The sequence below is a fragment of the Aphelocoma coerulescens genome, chromosome 24 (assembly GCF_041296385.1).
Source record: "Aphelocoma coerulescens isolate FSJ_1873_10779 chromosome 24, UR_Acoe_1.0, whole genome shotgun sequence".
NCBI classification, from domain to species: Eukaryota; Metazoa; Chordata; class Aves; order Passeriformes; family Corvidae; genus Aphelocoma; species Aphelocoma coerulescens.
This window is the reverse complement of record NC_091037.1, coordinates 3,625,857-3,649,432: the sequence shown is the minus strand read 5'-3', so window position 1 is coordinate 3,649,432 and position 23,576 is coordinate 3,625,857. Positions and strand designations below refer to the sequence as shown.

Here is a 23,576-nt window from a genome sequence, read left to right as displayed (position 1 = left end):
CAGAGCCCTTGGGGTGCACACAGAGCCCTCAGGGTGCACACAGAGCCCTCAGGGTGCATTTAGAGCCCTTGGGGTACATTTAGAGCCCTCGGGGTGCACACAGAGCCCTCGGGGTGCACACAGAGCTCTCAGAGTGCACACAGAGCCCTCGGGGTGCATTTAGAGCTCTCAGGGTGCACACAGAGCCCTCGGGGTGCATTTAGAGCTCTCAGAGTGCACACAGAGCCCTCGGGGTGCACACAGAGCCCTTGGGGTGCACACAGAGCTCTCGGGGTGCATTTAGAGCTCTCAGGGTGCACACAGAGCCCTCGGGGTGCACACAGAGCCCTTGGGGTGCACACAGAGCCCTCGGGGTGCATTTAGAGCCATCAGGGTGCATTTAGAGCCCTCAGAGTGCACACAGAGCCCTCGGGGTGCATTTAGAGCCCTCAAGGTGAATACAGAGCCCTCAGGGTGCACACAGAGCCCTCAGGGTGCATTTAGAGCCCTCGGGGTGCACACAGAGCTCTCGGGGTGCACACAGAGCCCTCGGGGTGCATTTAGAGCCATCAGGGTGCATTTAGAGCCCTCGGGGTGCACACAGAGCCCTCGGGGTGAATACAAACCTCTCTCAGCCTCTGAGGAGAGCTCTGACAAAGAAACATTTGAAACACAAAGCATCTGTTGTCAATTCTTGTTAAAAACAAAACTGACCCCATAGGTCAGAAGCATTTGCTGGGTTTGCGGGGTTTGCTCCAGATCATCAGCTCCCTTTCTATGATGTATTTTATTTTTATTTATATTTGCTGTTACTGATAAGTGGCTTTTCCCCCTCTAGAATGATTTTTGACGTGGGAAATGTGAGGCTGCAGTTCCTCCCCATCACCCTTGCACAGAGGGGACATGCAGGCACTCCTTTGGCAGCTCCCAGTTGCCATGACAGGAGACAGAATTCTTTTGCTCTCCTCTCAGGAGCATATGTTGGTGTTAAAACGGATGAATCACATCCATCTTTTAAGTTTTCCTCTCAACATTTCCTTTTTTCTCTCTCTTCTGCTGCTGAGTTTTTTTCCAGCTTGCGTTGCTTTGTTTCTTCCTATTCTTTTATTTGACTCCTCTTGGCCCAGAGCAGCCAAAGCTCCCTCTGATGCTGCATTTCCCAGAGCCTGAATGGTTTGTGGTATTTAAACGAATACTCCTGGAAATACAATGATGAAGCCAGATTATTTCCAGTGTTACAGCTGCAATCCTGTCCCTTGGCCTTGAAATCCTGGGAAATTCCTCTCCTGTGGCTCCGTGGTTTTGTCCTGCTGTGTTGGGAGTTCCTCAAAATCTGTCGGTAGAACCTCCCGAGTTGTTTATTTTTGAGTTTTGGCAGCAAAATCTGTTGGCTGTGGCTGCAGCCAGCGGTGCTGAGGTTTTATCCAGGTAACAAAAAAGGAAGAAAACCGGGAGGCAAAACGCCCCTGTCCTTCCCCAGGGATGTGTTTTATGAGGTGGTAACTGCCAGGAGAAGGAGCACAACAAGAAAAAGTCCCATTTGTACGAATTCTTTGTGGATTTGGTCTTCAGCCAGGGGAAAGAACAGATTCTTACTCTAGAGATGGTTTTGCAGAGCAGGCACTGTGCTTTTAGTCTCGGATATCCCACACAGCCTCTCCAGGGCTACTCCATAAAACCTCTCCAGGGCTATTCCATAAAACCTCTCCAGAGGTATTCCATAAAACCTCTCCAGGCATTTTTCCCATGAGTTGTTTCAAGAAAATGTGTTTTGTTTTTGAAGTAAAACGAAAGCAGCTGTACTCTCTCCTGGCTCAGAGCAGCAAATGCTCCCTCACACTGAATTTCCTCTTTTCCTTCCCTCTTCCTGCCTGCTTGAACAGGAATTTTGGCCCATCCACAGGTGCTGGAGAGCAGGTGGTGTTGCAGCTTCCCTCGTATCTTTGCTATCTTTTAAACAGGAGATAAAATAAATCAGTGCTGGCTCCTGGCGAGCGCCAAGGTGTGAAATGAGTCAGCTGGGTACCTCAGCCCTGCTGCTGGAGTGCTCCAGGATTGCATCACCCGCGATAAGCACCGCATTTATCTGCAATTCGGACCCGCCCGCTGTTTACGGGCTCCTTTTCTGCCGCTCTTCCTCCTTTCCTTGGTAATTCCTCTTCTTCGTGTCTCGCTGGGAAAAACACTGATGATTGGTACTCGGAGTAATTAATGCCCAGCCAGGCACTAAAGTGAGGGGTTTTAGGGAAAGAAGGTCACGAAATGCAAAGTGTCTCCTAGCAGGGAAGGGCGTGGACTTTTGGGAGCAGCTTTAGATTGGAAAACGTTCCTCTCTTTCCCCTCCCTCGGCTCTTGCCTTGGTCTCTCTTTTCTTGGTAATCCCTCTTGATGTGTGCTGCAACAGGAGTTCTCCTTCTGCCCCTGTTTGTTTTGTAAAACTCGTCTAAACTTGTATTTAAAAGTGAAATAGCAACGTAAAATATTTAATTTTTTGCTTTAAAATTGGGAAGTATTTTGTCTAAACAAGCTGTGGGATCTACTGGGTCTTGCTAAAGTGACCATGTTAAAGGCCTGGTTTCGAAAAGAACTTTACCTGTACCTAACTAATCCTAAATACCTAACTAATCCTAAAACTAATGACTCTGATACCTGTTTTGCCTTGGAGATTGTCACCTTTGGGAAGTGAGCACTGAATTTGGGAGCTCCAAGTGTTCGAATGCACTGGCTGTGTCTTGATTTTCAAGACACTTTTATCAGAATGGATCAAGTGTTCGGTCTGTTAATGGGGGTTAAAAAAGCAGGGGTGCAACTTCTTTCCTCTGTGACCCTGTTCCACTCATTTTCTCTTAATCTTTATCAATAAATAAGACAGAGAACAGTTTTCTGGGAAAAAAAAACCCTTTTATTATCAAATTATTCCTATACAGCACAATTACCCTTCACAAGGTAAAACAGATCTAGGTCTGCACTCACTTGGAATTCAGTTCTACCAGCACAAAAATCAGCAAACAACGCCTTCAGTGCAAATTAATGCCTTGGATTGTGGGGAATTCCTGTCTTTGGTTTGTTTTCCTCTCAGAGTGCTCTCCAACTCCATCTTTAAAGGAGGGAAAATCGGAGGTGTTACAAAAATAGGCAGTATTTCAATTGCTAGGCTTTACAGTACAGTGGTAGGCAATTTCTCAGCCTCTAAAGTCCTTATTTCTTCATTCAATTCATGAAATCTCTCCACCCCAGCACGGGATGGATCCATGCTTGATATTGCACAGGCAGGACTTGAAAGCAGCAGAGGCTGGGTCAGGTGGGGAAGGAGCTCTCCTGTGCTCAGGACTGGTCAATAATACATGTTCTTGTCCCACCAACCTGCAAGAGAAGGGAGGGAATAAAAAAAAAAAAAAAGAAAAATTGGTTATTTTTCCTCATAAGGGAAAAGTGATCACTGGGGGAAAATGCTGAAAAATGAACCAGTCACCTGTGAGTGGCAGCTGAGGGGAGGGTGGGAGGGAAAGGGTAGAAGACACACGAAATGAAAATATTAAATTAAACTTTAATTAGAACAGTGCACTCACTTCCTGGGTATTTCCTGATGAGCAGCTTTCGGATTTCATCGTACACCCAGATCAGGATGGCAAAAGGTACAGCCACAAACCAGTACTGGAACCTGGGAGTGGGAACACAGAGTCTCATTCAGAAACATTGAAAAACAGCTCAGCTGCAGTTCTGGGGTTTCTGTTGGTGCTATCCAATGTCACTAAAACAAATCTGCCTCCTTGGGCCTCTTTTCTTTTTCTTAATTAATCACTCAAATTGATGATGTGCAGGTAAAGCCTCCCAATCCTAAATAATTACTGCATTAATTTATTCCAGGTCCTATTCAGAGGGAAACGTTGCCTGGTGGTATCACAGCAACAAATCACCTGACTGTGATCTATATAAAATAAAAGTTAAACGCTGTCTGTTCTCCCCAGAACATCTGAGATGCTGGAAGAAATATTTAAATGTTGGTTTTGCACAAGTGGGTTTTTGGGTCCTCAGGAGGAAATCTAGTAGGATAATGTGGAAATGGTGGTATTAATGTCCTTTTTGGCCAAGAAATAGTGATGAATATAATGAATGTTTTTAAATATTTATCCTGGAGCGGTGCTGCACGGGCTCCCTGCTCCCGTTGTGTGTCCACGAGGAGGGCAGGGGAAGCTCAGTGGCACCAGAACTCACCTGAGCGGAGTGAAATTCAGGGCTGTAACGTGACCAAGGCCGTAGGTGAGAATCAAAGCAATTCCTATCTGGGAAAATATCCCCACCCAGATGACTTTGTTCCTGCAGGAGAAGCAGAAAGGAAGAGTTAAAGCCCTCTGTGCCTGCAGGAACCCTCTGCATTCCCTGCAATTCCCTGCTCCAGGTCAGCTCTGCACACAGGGGGTGGGCTGGGCAGCTCTGTCTTGTTTTCCAGTTGCTCCTGCCTTTCCTGGCAGCATTCCCAGCCCAAATCCAGCTGCAGGAGACACCCAGCATGAGTTACTCAAGGCTTGTGTTGCACTGGGAATGTGCTCGGGGTGACTCAGGTGTTAATGCAAGGAGGAAGCACACATAGGTGTAGGCCCTGTACCTGCAGATAAAGGATGGAAAACAAATTGCTTTGCTATCAGAAACCCCGGGAGTGATTTCCAGCTTTCCTGGTGGCCTCTGTCCCAGCTGATATTTGGAGCTCCCCTGGGACTGGAGGGTGCAGGGTCGTTTGCAGAGGGTGGCCAGCACTGTCTTGGGGAGTTTGGCCTCAAGTTATCTCAGAGCCTCAAGTTATCTCAGAGAAGTCCAGACATGCTATCTCTTGATAAGGAGTTCAGAAAGTAATCTGGAAGAAAAACTCCCAGTTTTTTTATAGTAAACATTTAAATGAATGGAGAGTTGGTTTTAAGCTGATGCATTTTCAGAATAACCAGCACAATGTCTTTAAAGAAAATGCCTATCCTGAAGTAGAAAAGGGGCTGAGGGGAGGTGTAATAAAATATTTGCCTGAGATTTGTGATTGCTTAAGGCCAGACTTAATCTTTGTGCAAAGACTGAAAGTGAGAGGGCCAAATCACTGAGCTCACCTGCTTCTGAACGGAGCAGGAGGCGAACTTGAACTGTAGGTTTAGATTAGATAGGAAAAAACCCTTCCCTATGAGGGAAATTCTTCCCAGGTGAGGCCCTGGCACAGGGTGCCCAGAGAAGCTGTGGCTGCCCCTGGATCCCTGGAAGTGTCCAAGGCCAGGTTGGATGGGGCTTGGAGCACCCTGGGATGGTGGGAGGTATCCCTGCCCATGGCAGGGGGTGGGATGAGATGAGCTTTGAGGTCTCTTCAAACCCAAACCAATCTGGGATTGTGTGTCTGCAAAACCCACCTGAAGAGGCCCTGCCGGAAAATGGAATTTCTCCGAGTTTTCCTGATGATCAGATCAGCCACCTGCTGAATGGTGATGCTGACAAAGAAGGCCGTGTAGCCAGTCCACTGCAGGTACGTGCGCTGGTATTTGGTCTGCAGAGCCAAGGAAACACCAAAACGTTGTTAAATCAGACCCTCACATCCCCCACAGGCGACTGCAAACCTCGCTGGGAGGCTTTATTTCAGTTCCCAAGGTGGGAATGCAGAGTCATTCCACATTTAGACACAGAATGATGGGATTTGGGCCAGTTTTAGAGTCCGTGAGTTGCCGTGACTGAGTCACGAGGCTGCGGCACGAGCTGGGTGTGAGGGGTGTTTGTATGGATTTATTAATGCCTCCTGAGCCTTGTGATTCTGCAGGATGAGGGAGGGGGAGTGAAGAGTGAGAGGGGGAGGCTGCAAAGGACTTGGCAGAGGTGCTGTTCATTAGCAGGGCAGGGAGAGGATGCTGCTGCCTGATTTTGGTGGGTTCAAACATAAAGTCCAGAGAGGAAGGTGCATCTGCAGAGGATGGGAGTGAGAAGGTGGCAAATTGTCGAAGAATGAATGAAAAAAGCAGAGGCTGAATGAAAGATCTGTGTGGCAGGAAGCCTTAAAGAGCCTCTCCAGAGGGAACATTGGACGGAAACGAATCCTATTTGCATTTAAACCTCATTTGCATTCCCTGTGCCTTTATTTTGGGGGAGAGTAGGGAATTTTTAAGCAGCACATGGGCGAGAGACAAGGCAGGGAATTTTCAGGGCTGCTTTACCCATTGCTGTCCGTAGGAATCCTCGAAGTCGTTGATGGCATTGCTCTCCCAATCCACTCTCACTCCCAGCAGCGTGGAAGGGAGGAAGCCTTGCTCAGCGTAGACGGTGAAATATGTGACGAAGGCCCCCACTGACTGCATGATTCCTGCAGAAACAAAGGGGCAGGAATGAGGAAAAACCAAAATTAAGGCACACTGGGGGGATGTGCTGGGTGTATGAAACGTGCTAAAGGCAGTTTGAGAGCTCTTGGCGCTGTAAATTTCTTGCCCTCTGTAGATAAAACCTCACTTCATTGTGGAATAACCAGCAGCAGGAGGGGGCTGGTGAGGTTGCAGAGGAAGAGGTTGAGTTTCAGCTCCCAAATTTTTTTTGCAAAATGAATCAGCTGAACTCTGTCACAAGAGAGGGTTTGGGAGGCCCACCCACCGATCTGCAGGTAGGAGTACACAGCCAGCTGCTCGTTCACCAGCCGGTCTCTCCTCTTGTTCCGAGGTCTCCTGTTCATGATGTCGCTCTCAGCTTTCTCGTAGGCCAATGCCACCGAGGGGATCTGCAACAGAAACAAGCCATCAGGGGCTGGGGGGGCAGCATTTGCCTGATTCTCAGAGGTTTAGCAGCAATTTGCAGTTCCCAAGTGGTTCTGTTGGATTTTGGCAGGACTCAGAGGAGAGAAGGATCTGTGTGGATTCCTCTTAACGTGTAAAGGATTTGGGGGAAATCTGAAACTTTCATGGATCTGGTGAACATTAGAGGGTCCTTCAGATCCCTTGGGCTGGGCTGGATGGAAGGTCAGGTGTAACTGCAGAAATCCCTCTGATCTCTTGGTTAAAACATGCTGATAATTGCTCACTGCTGATTTTAGCCTGGGTCAGATGTCTTTTTTGCTTGCTGCTCACCCTCTGCAGTTTGTTGTTATTTTCTACATTACTTTCTCTGTACCTGGCTGCTTTTAATCCCCTTTTCTGCTGCCTTACTCAGCTGTAGGGTAAGGTCACAAAATCCCCCCGTTCTGGATGTGCCTTTGCCCCCAGCCCCTCTCCCCTGACAGAATATTCCAGCGGGAAATGACTTTGAAGCTCCCAACTCACAATGTCCGTGCCCAGGTCAATGAACAGGATGGTGATGGTGCCAATGGGCATTGGAATGCTGGCAATAATGTAGATGAGGAAGGGGCAGAGCTCAGCAATGTTCTTGGTCAGGGTGTAGGCAATGGTTTTCTTCAGGTTGTCAAAGATTAGGCGGCCTGAGGAAGAGGAAATACTTCTGTCAGAGGGAATTTTTATCAGTGTTTTCCAGAAAAAAAGTTCAAATTTAACTAAATGAAGTGAAAACATTTACTGCTTATTTCTACTTTCCTCATGTGTTTCCTCATGTATTATGTAGTTTGGTTTTGGTTATTTTTTAAACTACCTGCCCTTACATCCTTCTGAAAACTCAAGTGTAGGAAAACATTTCTTTCAATGAGAAAGTTTGAGGGGAAAAGTCCCATTCCACAAAATGCTGGGGCTGTAATGGAAACCACAAGCTCATTACAGTGAAAGAAGAGTGGGGTCAATGTTCCTGTCACAGGTGGAGCACAGTGAAGGTGATGTGTGAGAAAATAATAGAGGGAAGAGGTGGAGAAAACAATTTGTATCTTTGTGAGGCTTCAAGCGGCATTGGAACAAGTCAGGAAGTGCTTTTATCTGAAGCTTGATCAAACAGAGACAGCAAATCGTTACTGTGTGTGTGAGAGGCAGATGATTTCCTTATTCTCTGATTGTCACATGTAGAAATGGAATTAATTCCCAGCTTTCCCAAAGATCAAATCCACAAATCCAGAAAAAGAAGAGAGGAGGGGAGCATCGGGAGGCCCTGCCGGAAGCTTCCAGCTCAAAAAGCAGGAAACAACATTATCTTTACCTTCCTCCACTCCTGTGACAATGGAAGCAAAGTTGTCATCCAGCAGGACCATATCAGCTGCATTTTTGGCTGCGTCAGAGCCAGCAATCCCCATAGCAATCCCAATATCTGCTTTTTTTAGGGCGGGGGAGTCATTGACTCCATCTCCAGTCACGGCAACCACTGCTCCCTGGAACACACAAAAGCATCCAGATGTGGATTTGGGAGGAGAGGGTGAATCCTGCCATCATCAATCTTTACATTTCTAGCAGAAAGATGCTGATAGGAAGTTCTGAATCCTCTTTGTACCCGTGTCAAACACAGCCAGGGACCAGGGAATGGTGGGCAGGGTTGGGAGAGCGACCTCAGAGTTTTGTGTGGTTCCCTTTAGAGTAGAAACCTGGGAAGTTCAGGGATGTGATTCACTGCATCCTAAAGAGTGGGCATCCCAATTAGATGCACTTCAAATGCAATTAATCTGATAGTTGGCTATAAGGAGGATGATCCCTGTCAGAGCCAGGTTCACGTCTGACAACTGGGGGAGGTTTGCTTAACACAAAACATCTTTTATTTTTTTTATGAAGTGCTACAGAATCAGCCAGGTTTCGTCAGAATTGTGAATTATGTAACTGTTGAGTTAGAGCCCATCCTCATCCCAACAACTTCTGGCTATCCTCAGTCTGTGCTAGAATTTCTCTACTAATTCAAAAGATGGAAAACTCTGATTATCCAACTCAGCTTCTTTGTTATCTTCCTGAACATCTCCTGCAGCTCCAGGCTCTGCTGCAGCTGGTGCAGAAGTTTGTGGCTTGATGCAAGGCAGGGTGTTCAGAGTGGGGACAGAGCCTGGCAAACTGATTAATAAAATGCTGAATTTCCTGTGCCTGGGGGGATTGAGCACAGTGTCACTACCTATAAATAATGCCATGTACAGAAGGGCTTATAAGCTCTGAGTACTAAACATAGCTGGAGACTGGCTGGGGGAGGATGTTCCTTTTCATCCTCTACAGAGCCAAATCTGCCAAGACTGTGGGAGTCTGAGCAGTGCAGAACACGTTTACCCACCGTGTGCCTGGCAGAGACCATTCAAAAAATAAAAACCACATGAAATTGAAAGACTTTATTTCTTTCTTTTTACTCTCTGGAGAGCACTCCAGGCTTAAACCCAACCAGCTGGTGATGCTGATTGGGAAGCTTAGTGCTGGCACAACTACAAAAATAAAATAATATCTTGTGCCGCCTCTTCTTCTCTACATAGTCCAGGCACAGCACTGGTGTGGCTTTAATTCACAAAATCTACTTGGAAGATGTGATTTTTGAGCAGAGAGTCTTTTGATGGCAATTTTTGTCTTTTACAGAGCTCTGTAAATGTCTTTTTTTTCCCCCTCCTGTGCTGGCTTCGCTCCAGGCTGTTTTACATAATATTGCCCATGGATGGGGCAAACTCTCTTTAAATCCTGCTGCCTGATTTATGGCCCTGGGAAGTAACACAGATAAGGCTTGGTGGTCCATAAATCATGCTCTGGCATTTTGTGGGGTTCATACCTCGGAACCATAAATGGTTTAGGCTGGAAAAGAGCTGTGAGTTCGCCTGCTAACCCAGCATTGCCACTACACTATTCCACTCCCAAACATTCCTGCGGGCAGGAGGACACGGCTTTGAGCAGCCACAAGAGATAAGAGGAGAGGATGTGGCAGCACCTTGCTTTTATCTGGATTTAAAGAATTCCTGAGGGAATTCTCCTTCCCAAACAGGGCACAGGAGGCTTTACGTGCTTCTCAGAATGACAGGGACAAGCCAGGCCCTGGCTACAGCTCCAAAATCAGGGAAAAGCTCATTTTGTCACCAGGAGCTGAGTCTGTAGCAGGAATTTGAGCGGTTTGGATTGAGTCCAGGCAGTGTTTATGGCAATCTGTTAGATAATGTCCTGACACAGGGAAAAGAGTACAAACAGAGCTTAGGGAGCACTGGGAATTGGCTTCCAGCCTCTCAGCCTGGGCTGGTGTCTGTGTGTGACCTTTGCCACCTCTCACTCACCTGCCTCTGACAGCCCTCCACAATAATCAGCTTCTGCTGGGGCGATGTCCGAGCGAAGACGATCTCGGAGTGGTCACACAGGATCTCATCCAGCTGCTCTGAGCTCATGTCCTTCAGCTCCATCCCGTTCACCACGGCTGCCGTGGCTTCCCTGGAAGAGCCACGGGCAAAGCAGGGTGAATTTTCAGATTAAAAGGGTAAAAATGGTGCACTCGTGGGATGGGGGTGCAGCTGGACGGGGAGAAAGCAGCAAACTGAGTTAATTGCAGAGGAGTTTGCTGTTAATCAGCTGGAGCTGAATGAAAGGCGCTGCAGAAATCCAGAGTGGATCAGTCACCTGCATACAGAGGGGGCTCATTGAAGCTTCAGAAAATGCATTTTAAAGAGGCCTCTCACTGGGAGGGACAGTGGAAGACATCTCCTCTGCAAAGAGCTTTTATCCTTCCCTTGTGATGTTATTTTTTCCACATTTAAGGGGTGAAGGAGGAATTTGGGCTGATGGTCCAAACTGGGTCATGTGATGCTACATTTTGCTTTCTGTGTGTGTGTGTTTTGTCAAGCAGGCAGTGACAGCGCCTTTCACATGATCTGCGAAGCACAATTTGCTGGATTTTCTTCATGGGCAGCGAAGATGAAAACCACTGAGTGGACACACTTAGGTGGAGATGACTCAAGAGTGGGAGTGTGTCACAAAAAAGCAGAAAGCAGCCGGGACGTGGAAATAAAAACACGGTGGAGGTGATGCCATGAAGATTTTTGCCTTTTCTTTTATACCCCTGTTATACCTTTTTACAACTCCTGTATTCTCAGTGCTTTTTGCCTACATTCTTGGACTTGTTTGTCAAGCTGAGAGACTCAACATTTTAGAAGCTTCGTAGCCAGGGATCAGTGTGCCCCAGAGCCCAAGGTCCTCTCCAGAACTCTTTCTGTAAACCAAGATAGAACCATCCAGGGGAAGGTTCCTTGGGGAGGGGGGCTCACTTGAGCCTCTCATTGGGGAATCTTTGATAGATCTGCTAATTAGTAAAACCTATAATGTTATACCCAGTGTTGGGGAGGGGGAGAGAGAGATAGACTCGGCGGGGTGCATCTCGATGCACATGACCTGGATGTGTACACCTAAGGATCCTTAAATTAAATCCCAAGGTAAAATCCCTTTTCCCCTTCTAACCGTGTGTGACTCTTGATTTTAAGACCAGGAAAAGGCATCAGAGGGAGCAGGGAAATGAAGCCCCAGGTGCTGCCCAGGCTCTGCTGGCTCTCACCTCCTGTTGACCTGCTCCACAGGGATGTTGAGGCGCTTGGCAATGTCCTCCACGGTCTCGCTGGTGGCCGAAATGATGCCCACGCTCTTGGCGATGGCCTTGGCTGTGATGGGATGGTCGCCAGTGACCATAATGACCTGAGCAAGGGACAAGTGAGTGACAAATGGAAAAGCCATGGAGATGAGGGGCAATGTCCGTTGCTGAGGAGCAGGAAGCAGTTTAGGATCAGAGCGGTGCTGTGTACACAGCAAAGGGAGATTAGGCGCAGTAATTGCCCGGCTCTGTATCGACATCTGGGCTCTGCCTCTCCTTGCTGAGGCTGCTTTATCAGGGCTCTGAGGGAAGAACTCGTCACAGGCAGCCAGATTAGAATAATGCAGAATAAAGGAGCCTTTATATAAGGATCTATATTAGGTATGTGCAGTGGGGAGGGTTTGTTAGAATATTGCATCTTAAAACGGATCCTTGTGACTAAGGTGTCCTGACAGATAAGGCACAGCCTTTTCTTGCCTTTCTTGAAGAAGAGTTGCCAGATTTGTCTTCAGGCTATGGAAAATTTCGTCAGGGTTAGGGCTTGGGATACGTCTCATCTGAGAGCTGTAATTCCAAATATGATTTTCCTTGATTTAGGTAGATTTCACCTCTGCTTAGAGCTGGAATTTTACTTGTGGGTCCCCAGGGAGTGAAATTAGGGGAATTACAGCTTCAGGTTCAACCCGAGTAGTTTTGGGATTAGTGATTCCTTTGCATAAATGTTCATAACCCTGTATCCTGATGCCTTCTCCAGAACTTTTTCTGTCACCTTACTCTGTTTCCAGGCAAGTAATTACAGCTGGTGTGGGCTCTGTATTCTAGAAATGGATCTGATGAGAGAGCACCTGAGCTTTTGCAAATTTGGATTTCCAGTTCTAAAATTCTGTGCAGTTTCTATAGTCTGATTCCCACTGTTTTGCCTCTGGGCACCATCAAGTTTTTTCCTTAAATTGCAATTATAGAACAGCGTTAGCTAACGTTTAGATTTTTGGTAGTTGTTACTAGAAAGATCATTAGTGGTGGAAGATCTTAAATTTTAAATTTAAGACAATTAAATATTAAATTTAAATTTTAAATTTAAGACACAATGTGGTGGAAGATCTTAAATTTTAAACACCTGAAATAATGATAATAAGTCTTTCTGTAGGGGAACCACCGTGGTTTTCACTGTAAAATCCCTACCTTGATGCCAGCACTGCGGCACTTGGAGACAGCGTCAGGCACTGTGGAACGAGGTGGGTCAATCATGGACAGGAGCCCAACAAAGCACAGGTTGGAGGCTGGGAAGTTCATGGAATCTGTGTCAAACTGGAAGGTGTCTGGGAACTCGTTTTCAGGCAGGTACAAGTGGCAGAAACCTGAGAAGAGATTTAGGTTGATGTGACGGACAGGAAAATGTGGGGGGAGAAGGAGGAGAGCTTGGTAAAACATCAGGGTTTGCTCTTGTCCATAGAACTCCAGTGCATTTAACCATTTTTCCAGGCATGCTGGATGTGCCAAGACTTTAAACCCCATTTCACAGATTTTACAGCTGGATTTTACCCCATTTTCTCAGGCAGTCCCCACAGCTGCACTCACCCAGCACTCTCTCCCCCATGCCCCCCAGCTCCATGTAGGCTGTCTGGAAGGCTTCTGCCTTCTCGCTGTCCAGGGGCTCCTCCTTGCCGTTGATCATGATGGTGCTGCACCTCTCCAGGATCCTCTCCGGGGCACCTTTCATCACCAGCAGGAAGCGTTTGTCCTCGGAGTCGTCGGTCTCGTGGATGGAAAGCTGTGCCACAAACAGGAAATGGGTTGGAAGAGTTTAAATTGTCTTCATTTGCTTCTGGTTTTTTTTGTGGGATTAATTCTCTTTTCCATGCAGGCATCCTATATTCCATCAAATGGAATGAACTGCATTTATTGTAACTTCAATTTCCTCTGTTGTGGAATTACCCCACTAAGGTTTCCAGGTCACCCATTGCTGCATTAGGCCCAGTGAGAGAAACAATCTGGCATGATTTCCAGAAAAATGAAACACACCTGGAATTTGTTGGTAGAGTTGAAAGGGATTTCAGCCACTTTCCTGTTCTGTGCTCTAATGCTCATCACATCCCCCAAAATGACCTCGGAAAATTTCAGCAGAGCAGTTTCAGAGGCGTCTCCTACCACAACCCTCTGTGGGCACAAAGGAAGACAACATTTCACTTTTGAATTCCCACAATTCCATTACGTGCTGCACACTTGAGCAACAGGGAATCTACGTTTTTATATTCAAGTTGCCCCGGAAAAATATTAAAATAGAATTTTGGGATATCTGCATTGCTCTTGGAGTTGGACCTGAGCCACAGCAAGGAGACGCAAAGAGCATTTGATGCTGTAAAGCAGATTTAGGGTCACACTCAGGTCACTACAGGTGAGCTGAGGCACAAACCCAAATTAATTTGAGGATGACATTGATGAGTAAACAGCAGATTTGTTCTGGTGGCCCAGTCACTGGAATTAACTACCTTCAAGCAGTCACGTGGAAAGACATTAATTAAGGCATGTTTACCTATGCTATAATAAATTAACAGTGCAGTAATTACTATTCCTGCTACTCGTGTTGCCTTTTTCCTGGCAGGCACAGTTGGGTTTGGACAATGCTCTCGGGCACAGGGATTGCTGGGGCTGTGCTGTGCAGGGCCAGGAGCTGGGATTGTGGATCCCTTCCAATGCAGGATAATCGGTGTTTCCATGCTCTTGGCCGTGTGGGGCTTTTTATCCTGTGTTAAATTTTGTGTGAGGGTACAGCAGTAAAACCACGGCCAGTAGGAATTTGGAAGGCTGGCACGGTAAAGCGGAGATGGCTAAAGCCAAGCAGAGCCAATTGCTCTTTCAGAGGAAGAGAAATAAGCTGATGTGAAGTCAGCAGTACCTTCATGATGGGGAGATTTTCCTGTCCTGGCCGGAATTCCGCCCGGTTGCAGAGAGTGACAATTTTTGATAACGCTGTCCATGTGGGGGAACTTTGATCAAAGGGCTGGGCTGAGAGAAGCAAAACACACATTTCATCCTTTAGCACATTGCGTGATACAAGTAGAAGCTTGAGTGAAAAAACTGTGAAGAATTGACTTATTTGAAGAAAAAAATTATTCTTTTGACAGGTTCTTTTATGGAAAAAAATTTTGATATCAATTTTCCCTCTATCAGTGCTGGCAAAGGGATTGGTATGATGTTTCTCTGCTTCATTCCCTACTAAATGTTCTCTTGGCAAAAGGCTCTGGAGTAGAACCGCCTCCAGATTTAATTCCTGGGAGTGGAGTTCAAATATTAATTCTTTTTTTCACATCTCTACATGGCTATGGAGGGATTTCCATGCATAGAAGGAACATATGTCTGATTTATCCATCAAAAGATATTCCCAGTGAACATCCCAGCATTCATCCAGGCGTCTGCCCCTTCCCACACCCCCATTTTCCCATTTACTTGTTTGATCTTCACTGGTGTCGGCTGAGTAGATCTGGTTGTCAAACCAGAGGTGGGCAACAGTCATCCTGTTCTGGGTGAGGGTCCCTGTCTTGTCAGAGCAGATGATGGAGGTGGAGCCGAGGGTTTCCACAGCCTCCAGGTTCTTCACCAAGCAGTTCTTCTTGGCCATGCGCTTGGCTGTGAGGGACAGGCTCACCTGGCAGGAGGGAAGGGGTCTGGCTGTCAGCAAGGTGTGGTTACACAGAGATGTAACGAGGCTACACGCTCCTGGTAGATCTTTCGTGTTTGTTTTGGGGTTTTTTTTAAGAGAATATTTTAATGGTTTTGCTTTTTGTTGGCTGCAGTGCATTTTTTTTTTCTTTTTTTTTTTTCTTTTTTTTGACTAAAATCTGAGGTTTGGTTGTAAGTAGCACAAGTAGATTTGCTGCTGACAGGGACCTGATAGATATAAAGGTATCTTATCAGTCTAGAGGCTGTTTGAGATGGAAGGACCTGCAATGGGCAGGGAGCTGCTGGTCACCAGCTCCATGAATCCTGCAATGATTCCCTTCATTATCCTGCTGGTTGTTTGCTGCTGGGGGGCTGTAGAGCCAGCAGTGCTCAGCAGGTGCACTGCTCCCCACCAGGGATTTTGGTGTTGGACATATGGTAGCAAGCAGGGTTTTCATGTGACTTTCAGGGTAAAATGTCTCCACTTCCACGTGGGAACGGGCTGTGGGGAAGTGAGCCACGCCATTGCACTCGGCCACAACCGAGGCAGAGCGGCACTTGAACTTAAATCCAAACTGGATTGAAGATTAATGACTCAGTGACACCAGAATTCCCAAATGAAGGGTTTGTCCTTGGAATAAGAGCCCCCACCCCTATCCAAACACAACCCAGCCCAGAGCTGGAGTGGCAAGCAGAGAACCCCAGCACAGACTCACCGTCACCGTGGCCAGCAGCCCCTCTGGCACGTTCGCCACGATGATGCCGATGAGGAAGATGATGGAATCCAGGATCTTGTAGCGCATGGAGACGGAGATGATGAAGAAGAGGACCCCGATGGAGATGGCCACTCCTGCCACCAGGTACACGAAGTGCTCGATCTCGATGGCGATGGGCGTTTTCTCGTTGCCCACGCCCGAGGCGAGCGAGGCGATGCGGCCGATGATGGTGCGGTCTCCAGTGTTGATGACAATGCCGGTGGCAGTGCCTGCAGGGACAAAAACTGTCACTTCCAGGGAGCACAAACACTCAGAGGCAGCTGCAGCCTGTCGTTCCAACAGGTATTGATGGAAAAACCACAAGGAAACCGCGGTCAGTTCAAATTCAAATCAATTCATTGATTGGTGCAGCCATAACCACGCTGTGTTGGAAAAAATGCTGAGTGTGACTCCCCCCCGCAAGGTCTCACTTTATTTTAATCTGCTCAAGACAAAATTCTTGTGAGCAATTAAACATCTCTGAAGTTCCTCAAAGCAGAATTGCTAAAATAAGTTAGCAGGGTAGCTAGCTCTTGTTCAGGTGCCTTTTGGGGAGCCCTTCTCTCTGTATGCTGATAAATAACAGAAATAAGAAGTTTTCGGTTCCCCTGAAGCTGCTGAACAGAGCTTGAAGACTAACTAGGAAAAAAGATAAAAGGGTGTAAGGGCATGCACACAGGATGATAAACATGGCCAGAGCCAGTGGAGAAATGGATTAAGGGGATACAGTGGGATTTCCACGCCCAGTTTCAGGATCAGCTCACCTTCCACACAGGTGGTGGAGTAGAAGGCAATGTTCCTGGTCTCCAGGGGGTTCTCATGGGTGAAGTCACAGGAGCGGGACTGTGGTTCCGATTCCCCTGTGAGTGAAGAATTGTCCACCTTTAATGAAAGGGAGACATGCCCATGTTAAAGTCAGCAGTACGCAGTGGTGCCCAGCCCAGGAGGCGAGGTGGCAGCTTGTTTACCAATCAGTGACATCAAAATCTCTCAGTGCCTTTTCTCTGAGCTGCTGCTGTCCCTGGCAGAACCTATTTCTGTGGGAATTCAGCTCAGCCACTGCTGTGTGTCTGCTGGTGGGATTTTCAGCAGCAGCCTGAGAAAACCCCACAGTTGTTAGGATCTGCCTCCAGTGGAAACTCTCAATCCTGTATTGGTGCATCTGCCCTGTCCTGGCAAAGGGCAGTGCCAGACCCTGGCCAGGATCTAATGCCTTTGGATGTTCAGGGACAGAGGTCTCAGTCCTAGATGAGCTCAGCATCAAGGCTTCTGCTCTCTGATTACATTATTGTGTCCAATCAAAGCTCTAATAACCCATACTGGCTGGGCAGACATTCTTTCTATGTAATAAACCCTCCAGCCTCTGTTCTCCCTCTTTCCCTGTGCTCTTCCAAGCCCTGTTTACCTTGCAACCCTGAGTGAAGATGAGGCGAATGTCTGCAGGGATCCTGTCCCCACCCTTGATCTCCACGATGTCCCCAACCACCAGCTGGTCTGCTGGCAGCTCCTTCTTCTCAGCATCCCTGAGGACAAGAGCTTGCTGAAAGACAGAAATGGGACAAAAATTAGCCTTGTGCCACTCTTTAAACTGAAATCCTCCTCTCTGCTCTGGATCCAGAGCAGGATCATGGAGAGGCACAGTGAGCATATTTGACATCCAGCTGGACTGCTCGGGCTGGAATCTGGGGGAAATGAGAAGGGAAACGGACTTGGAGATGGGGAAATGCCTTCCAGGAATGTGCTTGCATGCCATCAGGTCTGTGGGTAAAAGCAATGGGCTGCAAAATGTGAAACCCAGCACATCTCCCCCTGTTCATTGACAGCTCTTAACTGGAACTGAGATCTCTAATCCAGTGCTGGATGGAAAACAAGAATGTGCATCCTACAATTCCCAGATCCATCAAAGCAACCAGCGTGTGCGTTTAACAATGGTTTGTGATTCAGGACATTTATCTGGGTCATTTGCCAAGAGATAAATTCAAGCTGGGCTTGCTGGGCTCCCCTCATGCATTGCTGGGATGGATTTTTGCCTCAGTTGAAAGGCACTGGTGGTTCTCACCTGTGGGATCATCTTGCTGAAGCTGGCCATGATGTTTGTGCTTTTGGCTTCTTGATAATAAGCAAAGATCCCAGTGAGGATGACAACCAGAGCCAGGACTACTCCGAGGTAGAGCTGATCAATAAAAGACATAATCTGGTTAATTTAGGACAAGTTTTCAGCAGTTCCTCTGCTAGAATAAATCAGTTCTGTGTTGTTTCAGCAGGCTTCTAAAATGAAGTGTTGGTCAGGTTAAAAGGTTAAGAACAGGATGTTTAGGTGTTGGCCTGCAAGTGATCAGTTAAAGCTTTTTTTGTGTGTATAAAAGAAGGTTTTCAATGGTGATTTTCCCATCTATCTAAAATCCTTCTCTAAACTGACTCAAACCTGACCAAATTAGAGTGTAGCAAACAATTAAAAAAAAAAAATAAAGCAGAGTATAACTCAAAAGGGAATTAGTCAAAGACTCTGGGGTTCTTCAGACTTTTTTGCTGCTCTCAAGAATTGTGATTATGCCCGGTGGTTATAAACACTTGGCACGGGCACTCTTTAGACAAGTGGTGTGCGCAGTGTTTGGGCTTCTATCAGAAATGTTCAGCAGCAGGAGGAGAGTCCTGTGAGAACAAGAGGCCTCCTTGTAGTTACTGAGTAACTGTGCAGTGTTTAAATCACCCCAGATGGTCACAGGGTCACACACTCGCTCTGTGGTTACTCATCTACTCACGTTGTCAAAGGCCGAGTCCACTCCCTGCGCCAGCTGGATGCCGAAGGAGATCCAGGAGAAGGCAGCTCCGATCCACAGCAGGATGGAGAACCCCCCGATCATCTGCTTGAGGAACTTCACGATTTCAGGGGTGGCTTTGGGAGGAGTGAGCGCGTTGGGGCCATCCCGAGCCAAAATCTCTGCTGCTCTTGCACTCGAGAGACCCTGCAAAAGGAGGTGGCACGTTTAGAATGAAATCACAGAAACAGAGATTTTTGCCCCAGCTCAGAACAGAATTCACGTGCTGCTGTTTCTTTAAAGGTTGTTTGTGTTACAAGGGAGATGCAACTCTGATTTCCAAACCTCCTGGTTTCAGAGAGGCTGCTGTGAATTATCTGCTATGGAGAAACAGCTGTTTCTTTATTGGAGCACCAGGAGTTTCCATTCTGTTGGTTGTCAGTCAAATAGACCTGGACTAAGTGTTTGGAAAGCCAGGGGAAAACTGACATTCTTTTGCTGCTGTTTCTGCATTTCCACAAGATGTTTGTAGCTCAGGGGGTTGATGAAATTCTTGTCTATGCTCTGGCCACATTCAGTGCTTTGGTATTTGAATGTCAGGTGTCAAAAGGGCTCAGGTGTTGTTTCTCAAATCTAGATTTTCCTTCAGAATCAGCTCATCCCATGCAGTCTTTGGCTATAAATTGCTACAGTGAGAAGTGAATTGTGGTGAAATCAAAACATCAGATAAAAGCTTTAAAAAAAATGAGGTCCTGGTGCAAAACCCTGAGGTCCCATTTTTGATTTCAAAGCAGTAGCTCAGCCTTCTTCAGACTCGAGAGAAACTCCACTTTAAGTCCAGGTCAGTGCACATTGGCTTGCTGGTTTAGGCTGTACTGGGAGCACCAAAGCAGGCACCCCACACATCTAATAACGAATTTCCTGCTCCTGGGGAGCTCTGGGGAGGCCAGAGGCAACTGTTTGAGGCAGTTCCTTAACGATGCCCCATGGACTTACTTTGTCGATGCTGGTACCGTACTTCTTCTCCAGTTCCGAGGTGCTGAGCCTGTGGTCATCCTGCATTCCGAGAGAGGGAAAATTACAGTGAGCAGAACATCAGACTGTTGTAATTTTTATTTCCAAACTGCCTGGATCTGGGACTATGGATGCAGCTGCTTGTTTGACACCCCACTTTCATTAATTAGACAAACCTGCACATTGATAAGCAAAGTATCTTCCACTGGAAGATGATTTTTTTTTTTTTCCCCTTTGATTTGCAGAGTACTTTTGTAAATAGCTTCCTCCTCCAGCAAATCTGTCACACCAACAGGATGGTGTGTTCATGTTTCTGCTGCTTGCCACGAGGCCCTGTGCTTCTTTTGGATAAATAATTTCTCTTTGCATGCTGCAGGGCTCAGAGAGCGTGTGACAACAACCTCTGCCCTTGATTGCCAGGGTAGGGTCCACAGTCTGGTGGAAAGAGGCAGCAGGTTCTAACCACAGTGAAAAAGGGTGTGGGAGAGGGAAATCTCAAAGCTCTTCTCCTTGGCCGGCAGTGACACCTTTGTGGTATCACTGGCCTAATTATATCTTGTGTTGAACTGGGATTTAGAAGCCAAGAATTTGAGAGATCTCCCAATTGTTTTCTCAGAGTGATTCATGGGTACTGGGGTGAGTCAATTCTCCTGTCTGTGCTTTGGTTTCTCTTTAGAAACACGGGAGTGGAGTTACATCCCCTGGTGGCAAAGACAACATGGGCTGAGAAATATTTACCTGCTGCTGGGCAGATCTTGGAAACGTGATGGGTGAGTTGATCAGAGTATCATGGAATCAATATCTTATTTTGGGGTTCTAGAGCTTTGAAATGCCATTCAGCCCGTAAATAGGCTCTCCTCTGAGCTGCTCTCACAGCAATCCCAAAAAGAGGTCAGCATAATTACCCTCATGTTTCAGATTGGGAAACTGGAATGTGTGGAGAGGAAGCAACATTTCCAAGAGCAGCCAGCAGGTCAGTGGAGAGCCAGGAGGAAAACACAGATTTCTTCAAGGCCAGAGCAGTTGGTTTGGGTAAAAAACCCTGGGTTTGAAGCTGAGAAACGCTCTCAGCTCTGGAATCTCTGGAGCACAATGCCATGGTTCTGCCTTCCCCTCTGATTCCTGGCTGGCTGTGCAAGTTGTCAGGAAATGCTGAAGGCAGTGATTCCATCTGGGGAATGACTCCTTTTTGGGCATGGTACAATATTCTGTACCATTGGTGGCTTAATTATATCAGAATCATCCTCTCATTGTAGGTATCAATCTTGCACAGCATTTTTCTGACACACTCCAGGAGTGTGAGGAAGCGAATCCCTGTGCCAGGATGTTCAGTGCAGGACATTCCCTGGATTTCATGGAATGTGTAATGGAAGCTCAGCAACACTCACCAGGTCCAGTTCTTTCTTAAGATCTTCTGCCTTCTTTTTTTTCTTGTTGCCTTTTAAGTCTTTGTACTTCTCCTCTTCGTCTTCGATCTCTCTTTTGTGCAGATCTTTTGTCCCATAGATCTCAACCGAGTAAACATCGGACTTTTTCTGTAAAAGACCACAAAAAAGTCAAAACTTTGGCAGATCTACATTTTTTAGTAGCTTTAGCAAGCTACAAGTTGCTTCTGTCCCTTTCTCCTGGTTACTTGGGGTGTTTTTCCTGTCTTATCCACAGATCCATCCAGTTTGTGTCACTGTGATTGTGGTCAGGACTTTCAGGACTTCATCAGGTGCAAATTACAGGGATTCCTTTAGGGATGTGCAACACTTCCAGCAGTTTATGATCTAAAACAACTGTAGGAAAATACTGCCCAGGACCTCAGCAGTGAAAATGATTAATTTATTTATCAGCTCCAAGAAGAGATCAGTGGAAAAGCAAAATATTTGTGAAAGGAAAGGGGAGGGAAAAGTTATCCGTTGAGAACTTGCTTATTCCTGGAGCTTTTCAGATCCATAACTCCAAGATTTACTTTTTTAAATTAAAATTAACACTTTCAAATTTATATTTGCACCGAATCAAAGTGAGGAATGGAGGCAAGCAGCAGACTGAAAGCCAAGGAGGAGCTGCTCTGTTTCTGCTCACACAGAGCTCAGAACTGGCAGAGATTTCACCAACAATTCACTGATTTTTGCCATTGGAATACCAGGCACAGGAAGCTGTTGACCCAGGGAGGCTGCTGGACCTCAGGGAATGTTTTGCTTTCAGTGATAACCTGGGAGCTGTGCTGTTTCCAAACCCTCAGTTAACTCTGCAGAGTGCAGGGCAACCTTCCCGTGCCGCTGAGGCAGCAGCTGCGTAATCAGAACGTTCCAGCTCCCAATTATCCTGGAAACCACAGGCCAGGCCTTGGGAGAGCCATTGGCTGACCCCATTCCAGAGGTTTCCTTAGGGATTAAACCCCGGAGGTTTAGGAGAGCCCCCTGGGTGTTCCCTGGTGGGACAGCAGAGCTGACAGTGCCCCGAGCACAGAGGGGCTCTGCCAGGGCTTGGCCTCCTGTGAGGGCTCAAAGCAATGAAGGAAGAGCTCTCCGTGACATAAAGAGAGCTCAAATAATGGAAACAACAAGAAAAAAACAAATATAATTTGGATATCTTTATATTTAACACTGTTCTGAACTCAAAACTGGCATCTTATCTTTAGCTGCCCTTAAACTAAAGGAATATTTAAATCTTATCTGTTGATGAAGGGGAAAGCAAAGAGCTGCTGAGCAGTTTGAGGACTTAAAAGACTGAAATGCTATTCCTAAGCCCTTGATTTTTCTTTGTGATGCTCATCCCAAAGGCAGGACATGCCTGTTCTTTTTATTTTTTTTTTTCTGCTGTGCTGAAGATTCACGATCTGTTTTATCTATTGGGATTTTTTTCTTCACCCTCCTCCTCCTCTTCTCTTTAACTTTCCCACCCAAAAATCTGTTCAGCTTTTCAAATCCCTATAAAGGAGAGAAACCAGGAAAGGCAAGAGCTCTCTGCTGGGAGAAATTAGCAGATGGAGGAGAAAATAAAGAAAATTGATGAAATTAGTAAAATCTATTGCTTACTTGTAAGCATGGCCTATGTTAACCTTTAACCTTCAGAGTTTCATAAAATCTCAGATTTTGGCTCAGATTTTTGGCTCAGCCAGTCCAAGAATTCTTCCCAATCCAAACTGTTCATGCCCAGCAATGTCTGGTATTAATTCAATTTTTCACTTAGCCTGTACTTATAGTATAGATTTACAAATTAAAACTTAAGGAGAAACCCAAGGGGCAGCTCCCTGGGCATTGTACCCACCTTGACCATCTTGGTGAATTTATTCCTTTCCTGATGGAGGGAAGCAGCCAAGCCAAAATCTCTGGATGAAAAGCCCAAGCCTCTGGATGAAAAGCCCAAGCCCAGCTGGGGACTGAGGTGGCTCAGAGCAGTCCTGGAGTGCAGAAGCTCCCCGAGGTGGTGGGTCCCTCTCCTGTGGCCAGCAGGTGTTAGCTGGAATGCTGCTCCCACCTCGGCATCCTCCAGGCAGGACAAGCTCCCTGTCCCAAGCCTGTGGAGAAAGAGCTCTGCTTGCAGCTGCTTTATAAATCAGCATCTTGTGCTGCCACTCCACCCCTCCCCTTCCAGGTCCAGCCCATCTTCTGTTTCACCTGGAGTAGGTGGAAAAATACCACAGTAATGGGCATGTGGGTTTCAGGTCAGATAGGTTCTAATTATTCCTTTGTAGTGTTTGCTCACAAGTAGGGAACAGGTGTATTATTCATCTTGCTGGAAGCAAGGAGTTTCCTCCGGAGACTTTCCAGCTGCGGGCTCCCCTCAGGATCCCCGCTGTCCTGGGCTAAAGGAGGGCTCTGCACATTTTGTCTCACCTGCCCAGGTGATGCTCTCTTTGCCTGAGGTCCCTCAAAGTCGAATCCCTTCCCTGTTTAGGTGCTAGCAGGGATTTAGTGGAGTGCTGCTCTTCGGAGCTTCATAGCTTGGACTTCACTCTTAATCCTTGCCTTGCATTTCTTGTGTTTTTCACCTTGGTGCTGGGCTGGGAGAAGTGAACTTCCTG

At 46.8% G+C, this 23,576-nt stretch overlaps 1 protein-coding gene across 1 annotated transcript; it reads right to left on the bottom strand.

Annotated features, from left to right (window-relative positions):
- Positions 1-2,858: 2,858 nt before the first annotated feature.
- On the bottom strand, positions 2,859-23,062 carry ATP12A (ATPase H+/K+ transporting non-gastric alpha2 subunit). Its single transcript, XM_068994734.1, has 23 exons — positions 22,820-23,062; positions 20,950-21,096; positions 19,544-19,603; positions 18,551-18,754; positions 17,848-17,961; positions 17,194-17,328; positions 16,553-16,670; positions 15,750-16,018; positions 14,821-15,019; positions 14,270-14,379; positions 13,396-13,530; positions 12,952-13,144; positions 12,556-12,731; positions 11,341-11,477; positions 10,076-10,226; positions 8,059-8,227; positions 7,245-7,399; positions 6,583-6,706; positions 6,156-6,301; positions 5,364-5,497; positions 4,195-4,296; positions 3,549-3,640; positions 2,859-3,342 (listed from the first exon to the last, which is right to left on the bottom strand). The coding sequence occupies exons 1-23, from the start codon at positions 22,826-22,828 to the stop codon at positions 3,314-3,316; spliced, it is 3,108 nt and encodes a 1,035-aa protein (XP_068850835.1). The 5' UTR covers positions 22,829-23,062; the 3' UTR covers positions 2,859-3,313.
- Between the last annotated feature and the right edge of the window lie 514 nt (positions 23,063-23,576).